Source organism: Eptatretus burgeri, chromosome 4 (genome assembly GCF_056783735.1).
Source record: "Eptatretus burgeri isolate ZD-2024b chromosome 4, Ebu_testis_v1, whole genome shotgun sequence".
In the NCBI taxonomy this organism is placed as follows: domain Eukaryota; kingdom Metazoa; phylum Chordata; class Myxini; order Myxiniformes; family Myxinidae; genus Eptatretus; species Eptatretus burgeri.
This window is the reverse complement of record NC_140964.1, coordinates 78567121-78591467: the sequence shown is the minus strand read 5'-3', so window position 1 is coordinate 78591467 and position 24347 is coordinate 78567121. Positions and strand designations below refer to the sequence as shown.

The window sequence follows — 24347 nt, the reverse complement described above, 5'->3', positions numbered from 1 at the left end:
TCCGTGCTCCCTCATTGTGAGCGAGTCGTCCGTGCTCCCTCATTGTGAGCGAGTCGTCCGTGCTCCCTCATTGTGAGCGAGTCGTCCGTGCTCCCTCATTGTGAGCGAGTCGTCCGTGCTCCCTCATTGTGAGCGAGTCATCCGTGCTCCCTCATTATGAGCGAGTCATCCGTGCTCCCTCATTATGAAAATATGGCTGCAAAGCGTGTAACAAGTGGCATTGGAGATAATGATCAAATGAAGAAGTCAAGAAGGTCTCATTCATTGGAGGTGAAATTAAAAGTTTTAGATCGGTTTGATAGAGGTGAGCGCAGCATTGATATTCAAAGAGAGATGGGACTTCGTGATTCTACGGTGAAAACCATTCATGACAATCGTGATAAATCCGGAAGAGCGCTCAGACAACAACAAATCTCAGTGTGACCAGAACTGCAAGATCTCGGCCTGATGCAATTGATCAAATGGCCAAGGTGTTTGCCACATGGATAGAGCAACGGAACCAAGAGAACATGCCGTTGTCTGGAATGGTCATTCAAGAGAAGGCAAAGAGCTTGTATAGCAATCTAAGCAAAGATACGAATGATCCAGTGCCTTTTGCTGCAAATCATGGGTGGTTCAAATGCTTCAAGAGTCGCCATGTGTTGGACAAACTCAAATTAACTGGAGAAGCTGCTGCGGCAGATCATGCTCCTGTCGAAAAATTTCCAGCCATCTTCAAATCAGTGATTGTGGATGGAGGTTGCACACCAAGCCAAGTGTTTAACCTCGATGAAACTGGACTTTATTGGAAACGGATTCCCAGCTGCACTTTCTTCTCCATCATGTTCATCTCTATCAACTCTGGCCTGAGGCAGTGATTGAGTTCAGAGGTTTCATGGAGGCTGAAGCCAGCAAAGCAAGGCAACAGATTTTGGACATGGCCTGCAAGTAGGATTTGAGATTGATGAAGATGATGTTAAGGATTTGCTTCTCTCACACAGGGAGGAGCTGAGCAATGAAGATCTTCGGGCTCCAGAGGAGGAGCACATCAGAGAGGAATCAAAATCAAGTCCCGAGAAGGTTGTGCCTGTTAAAACCATCACGCTGAAGGTCGGCTAAAGGTTTCAAATGAGTCGATGAAGTCATGGCCATCGGTAATGTGAATGTAAAGCATGTAGGGTTGACAATTTCTTGATCTTGACCTAATTATATATATATATATATATATATATATATATATATATATATATATATATATATACATATATATATATATATACATATATATATATATATATATATATATATATATATATATATATATATATTTATAGACCTTTTAACATTTCTCACCATAACTTGACGAAGGTTTGTCTGATCAGAACGAAATTTCCCTCCCGAGATTACCTAGAGCAAGGCACATTTACTCTGAATTTACATCATGCCCCTCTGAGTTAAAGGTCTGTCTTGCACGCCTAGGAGTACAAAACCACCATTCAGGTTTTTCTCCCTTTTTTCTACCAATCTACAAATACTTTCAGAATGAAATTTTGCAACAATAATGGGAATTAAAAGGATGTAAGGTTGAAATTATTGACCTTGACCTAATTCCATGGTCATGACTCTATTATAAACATTTTAACACTTTTTCACCAAAATTCGACTGAGGTTTTCTGATCGGAACAAAATTGCCCTTTATAGCTAACTAATAGTGACCCTAAAGCAAGGTGCATTTATGCTTCATGCAAATCATACCCTTCCAATTTAAAGGTCTTGAGGTGAAATGGCAATCTGAAAAAAAGGAATGTGGTCGACATCAAATGGTGTGTTGACAAAAAAAAAAAAAAAATCAAATGTTCAATTTTGCCAATGCAGAATCTCAAAGACCACTTTGCCTTCCAAGATGTTCTTGCATCATAATAGTGGACATGCACTGAAGTTGTGCACCTGATAATTTGATTAGTGTCCATGAACTACTTTTTTCAGATCATGATCTAATTTACAAAAAAACAACTTTTTGATCACCAATTGAATAATTTTCCTCCGATTTTCATGGTGTCAAGTTTTATGGATAGATTGTCAATGGGGACACATTTTCTTAATTTACACTATCTCTAAATGTTTAAGGTCAAAGTCATATGGTGGTCCGAATAAAATATGGCCGTCATTGGATCATGGACCAAGGGTAATTCTCGGGCGATCACCAAGGGTAAGCCTCCACCAGCTTACCCTTGGCGATCGCTTTGTGATCACAGACATCTAGTTAAAGTCAGGTCAGGTATGGGAGCAAGCGCCGGAGCAGTGCATCGCTGTATGCACTTTCTGCTGGTACTCCAGGGGCCTCCATCTGGCCATCACCCAGGCATATGTCTGGCCCATCCCAATCTCCTTGAGATGCTGATCAACCTGCTGCAACCACGAGGCACGTGGTCAGCCCATTGGCCGCCCCCACTTATGAGACTCCCTCGCCGAGAGAATCTGGTGAGCAAGATCAGTGTCAAGAAAACGAGCCACATGTCCACACAGCCGCAGCTGACACTCACGGACTATGCAGATAACAAAATCTCATTTGAGTCTGTCTCAGCAACCGCTCGTTGCACACAAAGTCCGACCAGTGATGGCCAAGGATTCTCCGAAGAGACCTTGGTACCAAAGGAATTTAGTCTCCATCTCAGATCCCTGGTCAGAGTCCAAGACACATCTGTAGAGCAAGACTGGAAGCACCAAGGACCTGAAGACTCGGACTTTCGTTCTCCCACACAGGTACCGGCAGCACCACACCCCATTATCCAGTGAACCCATGACTCCCCAGGCCCTACCCAAACGTCTACTGACCTCTGGCTCACAGCCAGCAGAGATATGAATATCATTGCCAAGGTAAGTGAATCTCCCCGTGACCTCAACATCCTCACCACAAACAGAAACAGACAAGATAGCAGCATCCAAGATGTCAATGTAAGCCTGGATCTTAGTTTTGACCCAGGAAACCCATAATCCCAGCGGCTCTGACTCCTCATTTAGCACCTCGAGGGGCCCCAAAAAAAGATATCCAGTCTCCGCAAAGATGACTGCATTATCTGCGAAATCAACGTCAGATATCTTGACATTCCCAAATGATGCACCGCAGCTTGATCTCTCCGACATCCTCCTCAGAATCCAATCCATACAAGCACTGAAAAGTGTAGGTGCCAGTACACACCCCTGATGAACTCCAGTAACAACTGGAAATAAGTCAGAGATGGTATCACCACATCTCACAGCACTCTCAGTACCAGAGTATAGTTCAGACATCAGATTGATTAGTTTTGGTGGCACCCCACGAAGACCAAGCATCCTCCAGAGGGCATCCCGATTCACTGAATCAAACAATTTGCAGAGATCAAAACATAAGCTGCAAGCAGCCCCTGCCAAAACTCTCGTCTGCGTTCGGTGAGGACTTGAAGGGCAAGGATACGGTCAATCGTTGACCTCTTTGGTATAAAGCCTGACTGCTCTGGGCACGTGCTCAAGCAGATGGTGGCAAACCTGATCAAGAATTATCTAAGCAAAGACCTTGCCCGGCACTGAACACAGCATCACCCCTCGGTAATTATTGCAGTCCTGGCGATCACCCTTCCCTCTCCAGAGAGGGACAAAAAGCCCCTTTTCCAATCAGTTGTTCCACACAGTTCTGTGCTCTGCCTGCCACACAGGCATCATCTCAAAATGAGCACAGCATTTCCACCAGCCTTGGGAAGTTCAGCATGGATGCTGCAGATAACAGGAGCTTTACCCCATTTCAACTGGTTCACCACAGCCTGTGTTTCCACAAGTGAAGATGTATCACAATTGATTGGAGGCTCAGCAATAGGGAAAGTAACACCACTAACATCAAACTCAACAGCTGGTGGATCAGCCTGGTACAACCGCTGAAAGTAACCGGCCCAACAGGCCTTCACTTCGTACTCCTCTGTCAACAGCCCTCCACCCTCTGCTTTAACTGCAGTACACCGAAGGATGGGCTTGGAGGAACGCAATGCGCAAATTCTCCTGCAATCAGGACAAGAATCACTTGACCACAGGTGATTCTCTGTCCCCTCAGAGACTCCTCGCACATAGGCCTCCTTGTCCACCCTTAGTGCACGTACAGTTTTACGCCTCAGCTCCCTGAACATCTTGGCTCTGCCATTAAGCCTGGCCCTGTGACTCCAGTCAATGGTATCCAGTGTCCCTTGACAGACAAAATTCTTCTTCGCCCGACGGTGAATTCCAAGACATTCACCGGCATCATTAAGGACGGTGGTCTTGAAGGTACTCCACAACTCTTCAGGATTTTCCAAAGCACCCAGACCCCCAAATCCCCACTCAGCCTGTCCGCAAACTCCTCAGCTGCCCCCTCATCCTTGAGCTTTCCAACACCCAGCCTCGGCTGGGTTGGTACCATTCTCCACAAGGAGATTTAAGCAGCCACCCTAAGTCCATGACTTCTTGCAAAGTCAAGGAACTTAGTGCTCTTCTAGTTCACAGTTCCAGACCCATGGGGACCAACACATGTTTCATAACCATCCCAATTAGTTCCATTCGATGCATTGAAATCCCCCAAGACGAGAAGAGTATCTTGCCTGGGGCACTGATCAACCACGGACTTGAGCGTGGCATAGAATGCATCCTTCACGGTGAGATAACTCGCTTCAGTCAGAGCAAATACAGACAGCAGAGAAACGACTCCCAAGGAGTGACGAATCCTTTGTCTGAGAATACGCTCGATGACTGGTGTTACCTCAATTATCATTGGAATCAGCTTGTTGGACACATCTACAGCAACTCCTTGGGCATGGTAACCATCGGTGCGACCAGACCAAGAGTAGGTGTAACCATCCGCCATGATCTCGCCACTATCCGGTCTCCGAACCTCAGAGAGTGCTGCAATACCGATGTTCAAACACTTGAGCTCAGATGATAACAGAGACAGGTGATCATCCTCTCTTCCAGATAGGACATTCCAGGTACCCACCTGAAAGGACCACTTCAGGTTAACCCAAGGAGATCGCCGTCTGGTGGACGACACCTCAGAACCATCCCGACACACGCTAACCTCAATCTAACTCGGGAAGGTTACTCCGTGGTTTTCCTCCTGTCATCAAAAAGTGGGGGTCCCGAAGGATTTGCCCCAATCTCGTCACCCGGTGAGCAGCCCGGCGGAGGGCAGCTGCACAAGAGGTACTCCCACGGAGTGGGTTTTCAATTTTATTTTCGCTTTTCTTATGTTTTGCAGAGTTAAGGGTTTTGCGGTGGCCAGAGTACAAATCCTGCCACCAACCTCTAAAAAAAAAAAAAAGAGTAACCCAATTGCAGGAGGACGTCCACAGACATAGTTGGGCACTCAATGTGAATGGCCGTTGGCTCACAAGGAGCTCCTCCACCCTTTGACAGATTTTGTTTTTAATCCTGCTGGGTATCCATAATCATACACCCTCCTCACCAGAAAACCTGGTGGGGGAGATGGTTTAGTCGCCGACAACACGACCATGAAACAGGTTAGTACAGGTTTACATGATAACTGTAGCAAATTACAGAACTGACCTGGCCTGACCTGACAATAACCATCAGATCGACCAGACCAGTATCCATCCAATTAAAGATAGAGATCCTCCAGTTAAGGATAGTTAAGGATAGAGATTGAAAGCTTTTGGAAAAAAACAAAAACATTTTCTGACTTTCTCAAACAAGAAGGCAAAGAAAAGTCTGAGCAGCCTCGACAAGGAGGCATAAATGGCATCAATGCTGATCATGATCTCAATCGTACACTTGCTTTTTCTATATCTGTCCTCTTCAGTTTGTTCTTAACATTAAACTACCTCCCATATTCTTGGAAGACAGTCAAATCACTCCAGTAATTACAAATGGAGCAAAACACCTTCTAGCCAGTAAAGCCTTAGTTATTTTATAACTTGGTTTACGCAATTCTTCAGCTAAAATGTAGGGTCGGTCGGTCAAAATATAAATATAAATATAATTTCAATTTTTAGAAATTATATATTTTTATGATTTTTTTTCGGATGTTCCATGGAAAAGACAAGGGTAGGTGGGGGGAAAAATAAATATAAATCCCGGACCAGGAGGATCTAAGAAAACATTGAAGATGGAAGACCATTCAAATGCAGGATGCCCATGTTCACTGTATCATCTGATTAGTTAGGGAATTTTAGCAAATTGTATTGACCATCTGTGAAAAAATTGCTTACCAAAATATTTCTTTACCAATGTATTCATCTAGGTGTCTACTAACACCTATCAATTAGTGCAAACCCAAATCCTTGTGGAAAATTCTGGGGAGCCAATCAAAGTTTGGGTGCTCAGTGGGCCTGTGCGAAAAAAAAAAATTTTTTGGAAAATTAACTTTTGCCAATATTGACTTGTGGGATGTCTAACTAGGGGTTTTTTGGGGTGCTGAATTGATTCCAACCATTAGATTTGAGGAAAAATGAATCCCTGGCCATAAAATATTGCTATGATACATTTTTAGATATCTCAGACTGTGTTTTGCGGTAATTTGGCTCAAATGATTCAGATTGTTCAAATTGTGCTGAAACCAGCATACAACATTTTTGAACCCACTGCTATATTGTTGGTTATACTTGTGCTCATGCTCAGAAGAATTCTCTGTGTTAGCTGGCGTTAGCCAAGAGCTTTTAGCTATAAAATTATTGTGTACCGGACTCAATAGAAGTTGAATATATTCAACGTAGAATGGACCTATTAATGTTAAAACACATCACTGTATGTGTGTTCTGTCTGGTTTGTGTCAAAATTCCTCTAATCTAATATATGCACCAAGGATAGTCACTGTCTTCGAGGAGAGGATGGCAGAGAGATTGAAGATCTTAGCTGAAGGAGGAAGGACACCAACACTCTGGGTCTGGTACTAAGGCAGAATCGACCTCATCAATGTATTCATCAGGAGCGAGCGTGTCCCAGACCTCACAGGTCATCTCAGCTGCATCATTGGAATGCTCAATACCTTCGCAGCAGCGGGCCACCATCAGTACGCAAAGGGAGCAAGGCTGTATGTACAGCTGATGCATCAGCGACAGGAGAGTCCCATGTTCCAGGAAACTCTATGCAAGTTCACTTTGTACGGCAACCATGTAGTCAGGTTCTCAGACCATGAATGGTCCGGCACATGGACCGACATCACGATAGAAACCACACTCATGCGTGAGGCAAAATCCTCCGGTGGTCTAAACAGAGGCCGCTTTCGGAATGAGTCTTCTCATAAGTCTTGGCTTCAGACTCTGAACCACTTCTCGTTCATTCACCAAGAGCTAGAAAGAAGCATGGTCAAATGTGGGGTACCTGTCCACACCGACGTTAAAAGAGCCCAAATGAAGAGAGATAACGATGCTGTCAACACCATAGTTGGGTGGTTGGAGGAAGTAAACCCTTTCGATGCCACACGGGACAAGAAGACTCTGGTGTCCTTCTCAACTGGGTTCAGCAGCACTCCCGAAGACCAAGTCAACACTGATCAAGCAGAAGAAGTTGGCAGAGCCATACAGGCTAAGATGGATGGGAAAACTGTTGTGGATGCAATGGTAACCAAACACAAGGTCAAATCACTTCCAAGCCTCAGATCTGGACCCAAAGTCAATGGCGAGAAGCTGGTCATTGACTCACTGAAGCTATTCAACCGCCTCATTGTCATCAGTGAGCGTGAAGTCAAGACCAAGGAAGCTCTGCGCTTTGAGTTGAAGCCAAAACCGATGTCTCTGTTTGACAAAAATCAAAAGTTGCGAAAGCCAGACAAGGCTGCCCAAGCAAGGTCCCTGAAGGCATGTGTGGCACCTGTCAAACAACCACCCTGCACAAGCCTTGTGGTTGATGGTGGGTGGCTCCTGCACAATATCAAGTGGGAGGCTAACATTACTTGGAAGGATGTTGCCGAGAGCTACCTCCGGTTTGTGAAGTCAATGGGGAGCCATCGCCTCCGGATAACGGTGGTCTTTGATGGATATGGCAGCCCCACCAAGGACCATGACCACTTGAGACGAACAAAGAATGCATGCTGTGACATTCAGATTCGTCTGGATCTCAAAATCATCATTGCAAGAGAAAAGTTCCTCGATAACAAGAACAACAAAGCCCAGCTCGTTCTGCTCCTTGCTGAGACATTTAGTAGGAATGGAATCATTGTACAGCAATGCTCCGATGATGCTGACACCTCCATCGTCCGCGCAGCTCTAGATAAGGCAAGAGAGTCCCCTGTCGAGGTGAGGGCTGAGGACACGGACGTCCTGGTTATGCTGATTCATCATGTTGCAGACCATCCGATCTTCCTCACGACAGCCAAAGAAACATCTTACAATGTCGGAAAGATCCGGGAGGCCCTCCCAGAGATATACCGGAGGTATCTCATCTTCTTGCACAGCTTCTCTGGCTGCGATAGTGTCTGCAATTTTTGGGTTTAGCAAACGAACTTTGCTAAGCAAGCTCTGCAAGACTGATGAAGCAGAGAGGGCAATGGACGTGTTTATGGACATCCGAGCTGAGAAAGGTGATATCATTAAAGCAGGCTGTGATCTTTTCATACACATGTTCCATGGGAAATCCCCCAAAGACTTGGAAGACTTGAGATTCGACATCTTCAGCAAGCGAGCTGCTACTGGGAGCATAAAACCTGAGAAACTCCCCCCGACAACAGGAGCTGCAGCACAGCACTCTCTCCGAGCATACCTCCTAGACTAGAGACTGGCTGATGCTGCAAAGTCCATCGTTGGATGCCCGGGACTATGGATGGCAACTCACTGAGCAAGGATATGCAAGTGTCCCTTCTACAGACCCCATTGCACCAGACTACCTCCTGACGTTTGCCAGCTGCAACTGTGCGGGGCACTGCAGCTCACTCAGGTGCTGCTGTAAAAAGCAAGGAGTCAAGCGTATTTCTACTTGCGGCATCTGTCATGGTAACTCTTGCCTGAACATAAACCAGCTGGATGACAAGAGGAGTGAGGAAGATACTGGGGCGTTTGATGAATAAGGTTGTAAAAGCTGACGAAGCAACATTTTCATTGAGCACAGTTCTGTTAAAAATGTCAATAAAATACATATTATATGATCAAGGAGTGTTTTTTTTTCTCAAAAATATTGGTTGGAATCAATTCAGCACCCCAAAAAACCCCTAGTTAGACATCCCACAAGTCAATATTGGCAAAAGTTAATTTTCCGATTTTTTCGCGCAGGCCCTCTGAGCACCCAAACTTTGATTGCCTCCCCAGAATTTTACACAAGGATTTGGGTTTGCACGAATTGATAAGTGTTAGTAGACACCTAGATGAATACGTGAGTGAAGAAATTTTTTGGTAAGCAATTTTTTCACAGATGGTCAAGACAATTTGCCAAAATTCCCTAACAAGATGTGAAAAACAATAAAGAAGAATTAAAACTTGTTTTTACAATATAGTCTGACATGTTTTTCTTACAGAAACCTGTTGGATCATCAAACAAATGGAAACAATGCTGAGAAAATAACTGTCCAAGTCGTACATGTGTGCATGCACACCAGTGCATAGTGCTGGATACGATTCTAAAAAGGTGTCTACTCGGAGTCAACACGCTCAAAACGGTCAATCAGAGCCATAACCAGCTCTTACTTTTCAGTGGGCATCAGATCGTACGGTCTCCCCATCCCCATGAGCACATCAAAGGTTGATTTCTGGTCTGTTGAAGGCTGAATATCAGCATCTCGCAGGGAAACTTTGACGTACTTGGCACCGAAATCTTTCAATACGAACAGCGGTGTACAACTTTCGATGGAAACAAAATCGGCACAATCAAGAGTTGCCTGCGAATCATCCCTGCTGCTGCACTAAATTGATGCAATAGTTCGGCCAGAATATTCGTCGTCAAGATGTTGCGTGATTAAATCACCAATACAGTCACTCAAATTTATACTGCTGACATACTTCTTAACAATCACTTTCACCCCAGAAACCACAGTCAATCTGAACCACGCTGGCCACTGCTCAGACGCCATGACCGAAGACGACTGCGCAGTTTGGTTAAAGGTGACTCGGTATTTTGGTGCGCGCACGAAAATATATTTTGAAAATAAATGCCGACGTTTACATTTCGGGTTTTGAAACTTTTTCACCTTTGACGGAAAATGTATAAATATAAAAGGCTAAAAATGTGTTTTATATTTATATTTCATTTCGGCAAATATACCGTCGGCGGATCCATAAACCAAGTTATAAAATAACTAAGGCCTAAGGTTACTTTTAATTATGTATATGGAAGGCCATGGACACAACTTGCAAGATGGTCTTTCCTCTTTTCAAACGGCCCAAACTCTGATCATCAGTTTCAATTCCACTACTCAACTTAGGATATGCAAGCTGCCTCTTAGCAATCAATGGATGTCCTGAGAAACCCATTTTGCAAATGACTCCACATTATGCCATCCATTACCAACAGGTTTGCAGAGGCTTCCCCTCTGTGACACAAACTGACTTCCCTCTCTGCAGACCTGGAAGGATCATGTGGTCTGTCACATCGAACACAAGCAAAAGCACCCATCCCCAGTGACAGGACAAGTTTAAGTTAATCTATTAATTTAAATTATTTCATTCATTTTAAAAAGGTGAAATGTGTTGCACTCTTTGTTTCACTCAGAGCCAAAGTTCATGTTGATTTTAAATATTATTGGAAAGGACAATAAATTGATGGACTAATTGTATAAAAATGAAAAATAACCAATCGGCAGCTTTTCAAATGCAGCGTGCGAAGCGGTCTCCATAAAAAGGAGACAGACAAATGCATATACAGACACCAAGGTTCACAAAACACACAAGATGTCACTTAATCCAGGTAAATCTCATTCTCTCTTAATCTCTCGACTCAGATTGACAAATTAACCTAACTAATTATTTCCATGTTTGGACTGGACGAGGTTGTCTCTTGAATATCTGTGTCCCCAAAAAAGCAACGACCTCTCCTGGGTGGACCTTGTATCAAAGCTGATTTGCAAAGCCTGATGCCAATTGAATTATGGCATCCTCAGTCAATTGAAGTCCTTCCTTAGTTAATGTTAACATCTCCAACAGTCTACAAGGCCTGTGTCCAAGCTTGGATAAATTTATACAACAAGGCCTCATAACTCAATGAAGTACTATTCCCCACTATGTGCCGGTGCCATCTCATACCTGTCTCTCCTTGATGCTCTATAATTTAAGGCACTAAATATCATTAACATCTCCAGCAAAGGCACAGAGCCTGCTGCTATTTAGTCACAAACAAGTTGGTGGCTTCTGTTTTCTCTCACTTCTCCTCCATTCTTAATCCCTCTGACACTCTTCTGTCCCTAGAGGACACACAGGTTCTTTCAGCAATCCCCCTCCTTGTTAAACTCCAAAAAGCCAGGCATACTGCTCTCAAACATTCCTTTATTCATATTTTTGTAAAGCTGCCTTCCTGAGTCTGCCCAATCCCACTTTTCCTTTCAGGAATTCAAATTGGCAGTACACCACCATCCCCTGTTAACCTAAATCCTCACACCTGCAATATTTTCTCCCACCATTAACTGTACCCTCAACCAACCCTCCTTACTTGCAGATTGGACACCTTTCTCTCTCTTCTCTCAGATTCCCATTCATTCATTCATTCCTTTGGTTGTTGAATTTGCCCTTTTGCTCTTGCCAAACTGCATTGTACTGCTTTTATACTCTCAGTTATCTCATACTTTAATGAGTCTAGATTTTCTCTGCAACAAAAATTAACAAATTACCATTTGCTATAGATACTCAGTAAAAGCCTAGCGAGCTCACTTATGACCTTCATGGAGGGGAGTAATCTGCTGGTCACACCAGGTCTGGTCTTCTGTTGGTACTGTACTGGTACACGCTTTGTGGTTGACTTTTAATACCTTCAGTGAAACTTGGATTTGTCACTACTCTGAAGAGACTGGGTCACTCTTATCCACACAAGCTATTTTATTTTACAAAAACTTCAAAAATAAACCAACTGTCATTTGGACAAGCTCATTATTTCAAAATAACCTGTCTGGAATTATCTAACCAAAAATATCACTTAGCAAGTTGTTACGTGGTTCGTATGCATATTTGACGAGTGGCCTCTGACATAGTATAATGGAGCATCATAAATGCCACACTTCCTCCACGATTCAAACAAACATTCATTCCGATGATAAAATAGTCTATTTGCTTCGGTCCATGTTGCATCGTTCTACTTTATGCACGTGACGGTCGACAATGCATGCTGTAAGCATTCGCAGCGATTTGGACAAAATAAAAAACAATTTGGCTTTATCACTGTGGTGAATTAACGTGAATCGAGGGACATGACGCGGGATCACATGTTGTGCGTCTCGCGTATAAGGGGATGTCTCTCTGCGGCACGAGTGATTGTCCCCGGGGCATTGCTATTGACATCGGCTGTCCACTTGATGCTCGTTAACTGAAGGTGCTCATTGACTGGTGAGAATGGAGATTATATCGAACTCCGTGCTTACGCGGATTTAGTCTGCAATGGTTAACTGCACATGTATACGTTACTGCTTATGTACTCCTAGCTGAACCTGTATTTCCTGGTGTGCCCACAGAAGCGGCTCCAATCAAATGGAATAAAGCCTAAACTCTGAAGGTTCATCTCTCGCTCTCATTTCAATTTATTCCATTTGATTTTCTCGGCTCTCTCAACCAAAGATGGACAAGATCTACAAACCAGAGAGGTTCGACGCAGACCCGAACGCGACTGACGCAGAAATGAAATGGTCACATTGGTTCTGCTCCTTCTCACACTATCTGACCATCATCGCGGAGGGAGCTGACAAATTTGCCGCTCTCGTGAATCATGTCTCGCCCGGCGTGTACAGGCTCTTCTCGGGGTGCGACACTTACGAAGCAGCGATCGACGTGCTGCAGGCGCTCTACGTGAAGCCCAAGAACGAGGTATACATACGACATCTTCTCAACACACGCAAGCAAGCAGCCGGGGAGACAATCGATCAGTTCCTGCAAGCTCTGAATCAGCTGGGAAAAGACTGCAGCTTCCGGGCGGTAAGCGCCGAGGAACACCGAAAGGAAGCGACCCGGGAGGCATTCATCCAAGGACTCAGATCAGCCCACATACGGCAACGCTTACTAGAAAAAGCGCAACCCACTCTTGACAAGGTAGTCGATCAGGCTCGAGCGATGGATACGGCTCAGCAGCAATCTGAGTCATTTGGGACACCGATGCTGCTCATGAACGCTGCTACGATGGGAACCCAAGGAACCCCACTGGCACAGACACAGCCAGACATGAGGGATGGAGAAACACCCGAGGAGCCGGATACCCAGACCTCTTCAAACTCCTCAGCAACTGCTCCGGTCGGTAAATGCTTCTTTTGTGGGTACAAAAGGCATCCTCGTCAAAAATGTCCCGCCAGAGATGCCACATGCATGAATTGCGACAAGAAAGGGCATTATGCCAGGGTATGTAAATCTACTCTAAGGAGGAATAAACCCACTTCTGCGGCTCTCTACTCGCAAAATAAATTGACTGCAGCCTCCCGGGGAATCTATCCAAGGCTATCATCAACGTACGAATTAACGGGCATATGGCTGAGGCACTGATTGATACCGGTAGCTCTGAAAGTTTCGTCAACAGCTCGCTAGTGAAGGGCAGGAAATGGGTAATCCACCCGACTGACAATACGGTATGCATGGCCGCCACCTCACTACAATCCCGCGTACGAGGGTACTGCAATGTTGAATTGGACGTAAAAGGGTACACGCATCGGGATGTAAAGGTGCTGGTGCTTCGTGATTTGTGCGCAGACGTAATTCTGGGTCATAATGTCCTCAAGCAGCACACGAGCGTCGAAATACCCTTTGGAGGAAGCAAGCCTCGTCTAATTTTAAATGCGTTGACCACCGCGGAGGTGACGTCCCCCAGCTGTTCGCTAACTTGTCGCCGGTCTGCAAACCGATAGCGATCAAATCGCGGCGATATACCACTGCTGACATGAATTTCATCACTTCGGAAACCAAGCGATTACTGGAGGAGGGAATTATAGAACCGAGCGATTCGCCATGGCGCGCACAGGTGTTAGTAACCAGCAGTCAGAACCATAAGAAACGGATGGTTGTCGATTATTCCCAAACGGTCAATCGCTTCACCCAACTCGACGCCTACCCCCTGCCGCGCATAGATGAGATGGTCGAACGCGTGGCCAATTATAAGGTATTCAGTACCATCGACTTGCGAAGCGCCTATCATCAAATTCCCATCCGAGAGGAAGACAAACCGTACACTGCATTCCAGGCAGGGCGGCGCCTCTACCAGTTCAGAAGGATACCTTTCGGTGTCACGAATGGGGTAGCTTGCTTCCAACGGGTTATGGACGACATCATCTCAGATGAAAACCTCGAAGACACTTTTGTTTACGTGGATAATGTCACAGTGTGCGGTAGGGATCAGAGGGAACATGATAGGAATCTGGACAGATTCTTGAGCATTGCTGGAAAATATAATCTGACTCTCAACTACGAGAAATGCGTATTCTCGGCAAGGTCAATTGACCTTCTCGGCTACACAATAGCCGACGGCACAATTAAGCCTGATCCTGAGCGATTGCGCCCGCTCCGTGAGCTTCCACCACCTCAGGACTTGCAAACAATGCGCCGGGTGATCGGGATGTTCGCTTACTATGCAAGATGGATTTCGCAATACTCCGAGAAAATACATCCCCTAGTGCATTGCAAAAACTTTCCACCAGATGCCGCTGTCGTAAAAGCTTTCCACGATCTCAAGGATGATATCAGTAAGTCCGTGGTTTTATCGATCGACAGCTCGGTGCCCTTCGTGGTGGAGACCGACGCTTCAAATCACGCCATAGCTGCTACACTTAATCAGTCTGGGCGGCCGGTCGCTTTCTTCTCGAGAACTCTCTCTAGAAGCGAGCAGAGACACTCGGCAATAGAGAAGGAGGCGTACGCCATCGTCGAAGCGCTGCATAAATGGAGACATTATTTACTGGGAAACCACTTCACGCTCGTTACGGACCAACGATCCGTGGCTTTCATGTTTGATGGGAAAAATAACGGGAAAATTAAGAATGAAAAAATTATGAGATGGCGGATAGACCTAGCTTGCTACAGGTACGACATTGTTTACCGGCCCGGGAAAGAAAACCCTGCTGCAGATACCTTCTCCCGGGTCTACAGTTCGGCAACAATCAGTCAGGCTTTGCAAGACCTCCATGTGTCTCTGTGCCACCCAGGGGTAACCAGGATGGCACATTTCGTACGCAGACAAAATCTTCCCTATTCTGTTGAAGATATTAAACAAATGAATGCTTCATGCCCTGTTTGTGCTGAACTAAAACCCAGATTCTATGGCGCGGCTTCTGGCAGACTGATCAAGGCCACTTCCCCCTTCGAGAGACTAAACATCGACTTCAAAGGGCCCCTACCGACCGAAACAGACAACAGATACATATTCACCGTTGTTGATGAATATTCAAGGTTCCCTTTCGCGTTTCCGTGCTCGGATATGACCTCGGGCACTGTCGTAAAATGTCTCTCTGACCTCTTCGCTATGTTTGGGAGACCTTCGTACATACATTCAGACAGAGGGCCGTGTTTCATGTCGGCCGGGCTAAAACAATTCCTATTAGAGCACGGCATAGCAACTAGTCGAACGACGGGTTACAACCCACAGGGAAACGGGCAGGTGGAACGGTATAATGGAGTTATTTGGAAAGCCGTAACTCTGGCGCTGAAATCGAGAGGACTGGGCCCCGAGCGATGGGAGGTTACTCTTCCTGACGCTCTGAATTCCATACGCTCTTTGCTCTGCACGTCCACCAATGCCACTCCTCACGAACGTATGTTTACTCACCAACGACGTTATGTTGACGGTCAAACGGTGCCCAACTGGCTGACCCACCCCGGTACAGTGTTCATGAAACGCCCGGTACGACAAAGCAAGTATGAACCCCTGGTGGAGGGGGTCGAACTCATTGACACTAATCCAGAGTATGCTCATGTCAGGCTCCCGGATGGCAGGGAGACCACTGTGTCGGTTCGCCATCTGGCTCCCTCAGGTACTCCTCCCGCCGGTACACCACCTTCTGGCACTCCTCCTTCTGTCATTTCGCCCAGGAACCCCGCCAGGCGTCGGGGCTGCCGCGTTCCACCCGAGAGCGATCGAGGAGTCATCCCCGGCACAAGTCGAGGCTCACCAAGAGGATCGGGAGTCTCCCTCAAGTGAAACTGCCGTTTACTCCCGGAGAGGTCGACGAATATGGCCCCCTCGACGACTCAATCTGTAAAGGGGATTATCGGCATTCTCGCTGCTCATGCTCCTATATGCCCATTATATCATATATCGATGCTCATTTCCATGCTCCTACAACTCAAAATAATCACTGCTTGGCATGTATGCTTCTGTAGATCTATTAGTCCGCGTTGCTTGAAATGTATACTCCTATAGTGCTAAAGCAATCATGGTGTGTAAGATGGGCCCCTAGTTACATTTTAAAGGTGGGGAGAATGTGGTGAATTAACGTGAATCGAGGGACATGAGGCGGGATCACATGTTGTGCGTCTCGCGTATAAGGGGATGTCTCTCTGCGGCACGAGTGATTGTCCCCGGGGCATTGCTATTGACATCGGCTGTCCACTTGATGCTCGTTAACTGAAGGTGCTCATTGACTGGTGAGAATGGAGATTATATCGAACTCCGTGCTTACGCGGATTTAGTCTGCAATGGTTAACTGCACATGTATACGTTACTGCTTATGTACTCCTAGCTGAACCTGTATTTCCTGGTGTGCCCACAGAAGCGGCTCCAATCAAATGGAATAAAGCCTAAACTCTGAAGGTTCATCTCTCGCTCTCATTTCAATCACGTTGAACCTGAATGCCACGCATGCAGGATGCCATGAAGTACCATCCCGTTTTGCCGAACAGGAATTACAGTTATATAAATCATGCGGAGACTATCCTTCGTAACAACAAGACGTTTCGGTCAAAATATGCAATACAAAGTGACTAATATCATGCATTTTGAGTAGAAAGCCAAAGATATTTTGAGGAGAAAGCCAAAGATCGACATTTAGCGATTATTAGCAGAGGCAAGGAAGATCAAATGAGCAAACCCCACTGGGCAAAATGCAAAATCACGTTAGCACAATTAATGTGTACAAACATCACCAGGCATCACAACAGAACGTGCATTACTTGCATTGCAAGCAGCAACAGTAAGTGTTCACAGACAGCATGCATGCCGATAGCATACTAAGGGATAGTCTATGACATTATCATAAAACATTTCCATTACAAAGCCAAAAACAATGCTTGGAGATGTATTACAATTGCAGTGTTCAAGCAGTTCTTCACAGATACCACAGAGTGGCATCCATTCTTGTAGACGATCACACGCAATCAAGTTCAAGTGACATGATTCCCACACCTTCGTGTAATGCACAGAAGTGCATCGATTTCAGCATACAACAATGAGGTTTGCTTTATCATCACTGTGCTGTAAACAGGGGCCATTTGTGGTAGACAAAGTTGGACTTGGATATTGGATATAGTTTGTGTGGTACAGCAAGTGAGTTCTATCGATGTAAAGTCAAGGTGTATCCAGAAGTTGTTTTTTAGGTTGAACCAGCTGTTCAAATGTGCTGCTGTACTTTGATCATCAGGGCCTGCCTGAGCAGATGTTTGATGTTGGGTGGAACATGATTACATGGAAACTGCAGATGGTGAAATAATTTGATAAGATGAACAACAACTCAATTGTCCATTTCCATGGTCATCCAAGGGAAGAGCTTCAACGTCTTGAACTCTCGCATCATATCTGTCGATGGTGCATTCTGTGGAATTTAAAGCTCTCAACATATTGGAATATCCCATGACAAGGGCGAAGCACAGGGTCGATTGCTTTCACATCACAGGTAGGTCGGTAGCCTCTCCATTTTTTACCTTCTTTCCTCCAACATTGCTCCCTCTGCTCTCGAACCCTAACCCCCTCCCCCTCCCCATCCTCTTCCTCGCCTCGTCCCAACTCCCTTTCCCACCCTTCTCCTGCTCATTTATTCCATTCCTGGTTGTGCCCAATTGTTGCCTTGCAACCCCACTGCCAATTTAACCTCACTCTTCCATGAGCCATGTTCTCGGAGAGAAAAATAAAAAATAAAACCAATAAAGTCCGCAATCCTGTTCACGGAACCCAACGCCTGCACCATTATCACAAACTACTATCAGACACAAAGTGCCTTAAGATTGGTGAGTGAGGAGGTAACATTCAATTGGGACCTAAGAATTTAAAGAAACAGATTTTGCTGGTTCTCAAACGACGTTAAAAATGGCAAGCTGAACAAGGATTTGACAAAAACTCACATTTGTGTGTTTGGTGTTGTGCTGCTTGTCCAAGAAGACAAAATATGTTACGTTTCATTCTTTAGATAGACTGATTCTCAGATCGTGAAATAACCAACCCCAAACTATCACACCACATGCTCGTGCGTGTGCTCACACTGTTTTATACTATTGCTGCACAAATAAAGACTAGGTTGTGGTGTTGCTGCAGCTTGTTGCTCTCATTCCCAAGGTATTACCGATATGTTTGCATTTACATCCTGGATGAATAATCACAGATTCCTTACGTCCATCATGTCATGTCCTCCAACCACACATCGATGAAAACTACAATTCACATTCATCAATTGGTTCACTCAGATTTACGTTTCCCTCTCGAGATCGACTTTCTGTACTATTTACGATTCACACTCGAGATAGACTTGCTGTCCTCATGAAAATGCGGGTACACTTAAACCAAGGAAGCATTCAGTAATGGACACTCAGCAAGTCAGAAATGTGGCAAATTAAGGCAAAAAGAGCAAATCAAAGGTATGCCTGGCTTACCTTGGTGAATATCACCTTCATCTGAAACATGAACAATGCACTAAGTACATAGTAAGGATGAGATCCCATTAGTCCCCAAAGTATGCTTAAAAATAAATTCTACAAAGGCAATTACCTTTCATTAATAATCAAAACAGTCAGTCATTGCTGTAATCACACATGAATAATCAAATATTCAAATAAGCAACCATGAAAAGTCGATTGCAAAAATATGAGAGCAAATTAAAGTAAACAAAAAAAACTTTCTGAAAGCTTCCATGACAATGCTGACACCAATTGAAACCAAGAACAATGCATGGTGAGTTAACAAAGAAAAGGGCAATTGCAGCAATGACTAACTGCATCAACGCAAGCAAAGCCGGCAGCAATAACCGAAGTTACTTTCAAGAAAACCAAATTAATGTGAAAAACTTTGACCTGCAAAGTGAAAATTACACTTGATTACTGCAATCTAACCAAAATGTAAATTTAGCAAGAGCTTGTTACAATGGAAAGATTGTAAAACCAGAGTGAATACATTATAGGTTACTTGGCAAGTCAATGCCATTGTCATGAAATGGAGTACAGTCATAATAACCCTGAAATTTGAAGAGGGTTTGTTGTGCAAACAGGCATTGAAGCCAAGAAACCCATAATAAATACAATTACATACTTATACTGCTAATTACTCAGCAAAATCAAATTAGAGTATAATAATCAGATGCAGTATAGTATGAAGGCAATATGTCTCGACGTTCTCATCTGAGCACTTAACGCACCAAGATTCTGTGCTTCCAGCTTCAAATCCCAGTCACTACTGTGTTAATTTGTCCATAATTTCCTCATGTCCTGGTAATCTATACTATAAAAGAAGCCGTGCATGTGTCCGTGTGTGCGTGCGTGCGAGTTCTACCCATTGTTTGGATAGTTCACCTGACTCCACCCACAATTTCTATACTATGCCCACCAATTTAGGAACCATTTGGAACCCTTTAGAATTACTTTTTCTCTCAAGCAGAACTTTTACTGCAGAGGTTACGCAGGTTTGCTATTATTTCCAACTATTTTCTCAAATTGTGAGTTGAACAGGCGACTGTCCCAGGTTTCTGTGAAGTCGGTGGGTGATAACATGATGGGGAGCAGAAAACACTACATATTCCACTGTTTTGACATGGGAATGCGCATTTGCATTTATGAGCGTGAGGGTGAGAGTAAAGATGGGAAAACTTTGGAAGGAGGAGGGGGGGTGGGTTGGGGACTTTCAGTGAGGGGAGAGCATGGGGTGGTTTGAAGCCTTGAGTGAGGGGAGGGGATTGACACCTTCGGGTTTGGTGAGGAAGGGTGAGGACTTGGGGTGGGGGGAAGAAAGATGGGACAGAGTTGGGGATGGGACCGATGCATTTTTGTTGAAGAGTTGTCAGAATTGCATGTGAGTTTACTCAAAATAAAAACGTAGTACACCGATACCTCCTAATGTCCTTGTCCAGAGGAATGCAAGTAGAAGCTTCTCTATGAGCCTTCAACGCTGACAAAAATAATTATTTGCCTGGGTTTATTGCAACCCAATTATACTTTGAGATTATTCAAGAAAAACCCTATTCTATTGAGGGGGTTCAAAAAAAAAGGTTTGTTATTGGAATACATAGTGTACCTCATTACACTATTGTTATGTGTAATGAAAGCATAATACAGTACATACTTATAACTCATTCTTAATTTCATGTCTGCATCACCACCTATGGATGACTAATGTTGTTCTCCTTTCTTCAGTCATTTTATGATGGACTTTTCATAACATGAGCAATGTTTGCTCATAAAATGTTTGTATAAGGAAGGATGCACTGCAAAACAAATCCATGGCTGCATTGTGGATGTACTCGGGGAGGATTCCCCTCATACCACAGTATTACAATGGGTGAAGGAGTTTGAAAGTGGTAGAGAATCGATCAAATATGACCTCAGGTCTAGATGACCCTCAGGGTCAGACATGCTGTGGAACAATGTCTGTGAAGAGTGATAGTGTCTAATCACAGAGTCATGGTTTCAAAACTCACAAAAGTTCATTATTTCTGTTGGAAGCACTGAAACCATCATCCATGAAATCTTGACATGTAAAGGTTTCTGCTCTTCATAATGTCAGCATGCCAGATCACCATCAGAGAGCAGAGTCCAGTAAAGAGCTGCGAGAGCACACCAAGTCTAATCCAGCAGAGTTTTTGTCACATCTGGTTACTAGTGATGACACAGGGGTTCATCACTAGCACCCTGTGACTAAGACCAAATAAATGCAGCGGAAGTAATGAGAATCTCCACCCCCAAAGTAGTTCCACACTCAATCCTCAGCCAGCAAATTATAGCATTCAAAAGGGGTGCAAACTGATCGATTACTTGCCCCACAAAACTACGACCACTGGGCAATACGATGCTGACTTTCTGGCCCAGCGATGAAGCCATCTGATACACATGAAAAACGGCAGACAGATGATGATGCATGACATTCACTGCAACATCACAATGCACCAGTTCACAAGGGCATTTGCCCGTGTGGCCTCGAACCAACCCGAACAGGGCATAATTTGCCGGTGTGGCCTCGAACAACCGAACCATCCACACTAAAGCTCAAACTTGGCCATGACTATGGTTCCTTGGTTCCTTCAAACTATGGTTTCAAACTTGACCCAAACTATGGTTCCTTCAAGTCCACTGTTGATGAATGATTTGACTTAGAGGAACAGTCAGTAGTTTCTATTATCAGGGCATTGCTAGTTTAAGGAACAAGTGGGCTAAAATATGTTGAGATTAAAGGTAATTACATAGAGAAACTAGAATGACACTCGGTAGAACGCATTCCTCTGCCAAGCTGAACAGTTTACTTTTTGTGGCTCACTGATAGGCTGGATCTGCAACCGCACCTTCACCAAAATCGAATCAGCTTGTTCTTATCACACACCCAACCTCACCACCAAGTTTTGTCCGAATCCGTCCATAACTTTTTGAGATATTGTGATATACTGTATGTCCCTGTGCTTCACTGCACGACCCGTGAGCCACTGGCCACTCCGAGTGGCCTAAAGTACGGCCTGTGATGTGCAGCCGATAATACAAAAATGTGAAAGCAAAAAAAAAAACCATAACTACATCAGTAGATGGCAGTATACAAACAATTATGCTTGCGGCCCAATTAACCACAACGAAGAAGAGTACGAAGAGGCGAGTCCTGCAGGCAGTGCGGGACCTCTCCAACTGATGTTTTATTAGAAAAAGTGGCCCCCCACTAAAAAAAAAAACTAGAGAAGATCACTGCTGTATGTATTGGCTGGCTTTTTTTTTGGAAAATTTGAATAACAGATGCGATGACAAATATATGAAACTGATGGGTCAAACCAAACAGTCCAGAGGTGACGATCCTTCACTGAAATGGGTTTTCATCACTATCGAGGTTTATCTATGTATTTATGCAATTACAAACCTTCTGCCAACTCTTCTCAGAGAAACTTATTTTTCGTTCTGATGCAGCACAAAGCTGAAGGGTAGCATCATTGGCCGAGGGCACGACTGTTCTGCTGATCCACTGCCCTCTGCTGGTTATGGCAGAAATTGGGAATTTGGCAATGGTGCTGGCGATGGTTCACATACTCTGTGTAGGACACCGTGAGATCTTTAACGTCCACCAACGAATGCTGACAGATGGGACACCCATTTAACGTCTATCCAAGGGACAGTACAGACATGGATGAATCATCCTGCCGGGGATGATAGTTTATAGCTGGGTTGGAATTCAAAGTCAGGCTCGGCAACTTGGAGGTGAGTGTGCGTACCTCTAGGCCAGGGGTTCTCAACCAGGGGGGAATTTTCGGGTTTCAGGGGGGAAATTGGGACCACAGATTGGCAGACTCACACTGTTAGAATATTGATTTTTCTGCAAACTACAATTCTACATATTGTACATAATCTACAGGACATCACACTTTATTGAATAAGGTGTGATGTCCTGTAGATTATGTAGAATCTGTAGAATTGTAGTTTGTTTTTAATTTAATCTGTGACATTCAATAAAGTTTATTGAATGTCACAGACTAAATTAAAAATAAAGATAAATATTTAACTTTTTTATCTGTTGAAATATTCCATTTATAGTTATCTTTGACTTATTCTTGTTTTTTATTCACAGAATTTGGAGCCCATCATGTGCCAAAAAAAGAGGGTACGACGATTCATCTATTCAATATGGATTCACATCCATAATCATCAATGGAGAAGAAAGGCCTCAATGTGTTATTTGTAGCAAAGCTTTGTCAAATGATTCGATGAAACCAACAAAGTTGAAGCAACATTTGCAGAATGTTCATCCTCAACACAAGGACAAAGACTAAAGCTTTTTTGAACGTCATGGGAATGCTCTCAAAAAGATGAAGCTGGATTCAACAGAGGCATTCCAACAAATGAACCAAAAGGTTATTGAAGCTTCTTATGTCGTAGCACAGCAGATAAAAACCACATACAATTGGGGAAACTTTGATCAAACCTTGTGCTCTCAAAATGGTGGTAATTGTGTTGGGAAATGGAATGAAGAAAAAAACTTGCAGCAGTTTCACTATCAAACAGTACTGTTCAAAGGAGGATCAGCGACATGGCCATTGACATCAAGGATCAAGTTGTGCAGGAGATCAAGTCTGCAGAACTTGGCTTATTTTCAATTCAACTTGATGAATCGACTGATGTGGCATCGTGTTCCCAGTTGCTGGTGTTTGGAAGATATGTTCACTGAGGTTCATTTAAAGAGGAGTTTCTCTTTTGTTCTCCTCTTGAAACAACTACCAAGCCCTCAGATATTTTAGAAAAGGTTTCATATTTCTTTGAATCAGAAAATCTTTTGTGGGATAATGTCTGTGGGTGCTGTGCAGATGGAGCACCAGTTATGTTGGGGACAAAATCTGGATTTCAAGTTTGTGTGAAAACGCAAGCTCCAAAAGTGAAAGGCATTCATTGTATGATCCATCATCAGGCACTGGTCTCAAAAACACTTCCAGCTCCACTAGGGAAGGTTTTGGATCAAAACAATTCAAATTGTGAATTTTGTCAAAGGAGGAGCTCTCAACTCATGACTTTTCAAACAGTTATGTATTGACATGGAGGCAGGCCATCATTTGCTTCTTTTCCACACAAATGTTTGATGGCTTTCAAGAGGAAATGTAACCGAGCAAATATTTGAGCTTAGAGATGAGCTCAAATTTTTTGCCTGGCTGGATGATGAGGAATGGATCATGCGCCTTGCCTATTTGGTTGACATTTTTGAGCAGCTGAATAAACTGAATCTTCAAATGCAAGGAAGGAATACAAACATCATAAAATTCATGGATTCCTTGGAAGCTTTCATGAGCAAGCTGGAAAAATGGAAGAGAAAGGTCAAGATCAAAAATGTTGCAATGTTTGAGAAACTGTCATCAATTATAATTGTTGCTGATGGTGAAGACCTAG

The 24347-nt window shown here is 44.1% G+C and overlaps 2 protein-coding genes across 4 annotated transcripts in view; one reads left to right on the top strand and one right to left on the bottom strand.

The window, feature by feature from the left end:
* The window catches only part of LOC147028459 (RILP-like protein 1), an 86883-nt gene that overhangs the window by 20261 nt on the left and 42275 nt on the right, over positions 1 to 24347 (bottom strand). For 2 of the 3 annotated variants that reach the window (XM_085878872.1, XM_085878873.1), the window contains exon 4: positions 18891 to 18911. The exons of the other annotated variant lie outside the window; for it this stretch is intronic. In XM_085878872.1, coding sequence (XP_085734998.1) covers positions 18891 to 18911 — 21 coding nt within the window. The remainder of the gene's footprint in view (positions 1 to 18890; positions 18912 to 24347) is intronic. 3 annotated transcript variants of the gene reach the window in all.
* On the top strand, positions 6884 to 8680 carry LOC147028460 (uncharacterized). Its single transcript, XM_085878871.1, has one exon. It carries the CDS (start codon positions 6969 to 6971, stop codon positions 8424 to 8426), a length of 1458 nt encoding a protein of 485 aa, XP_085734997.1. The 5' UTR covers positions 6884 to 6968; the 3' UTR covers positions 8427 to 8680.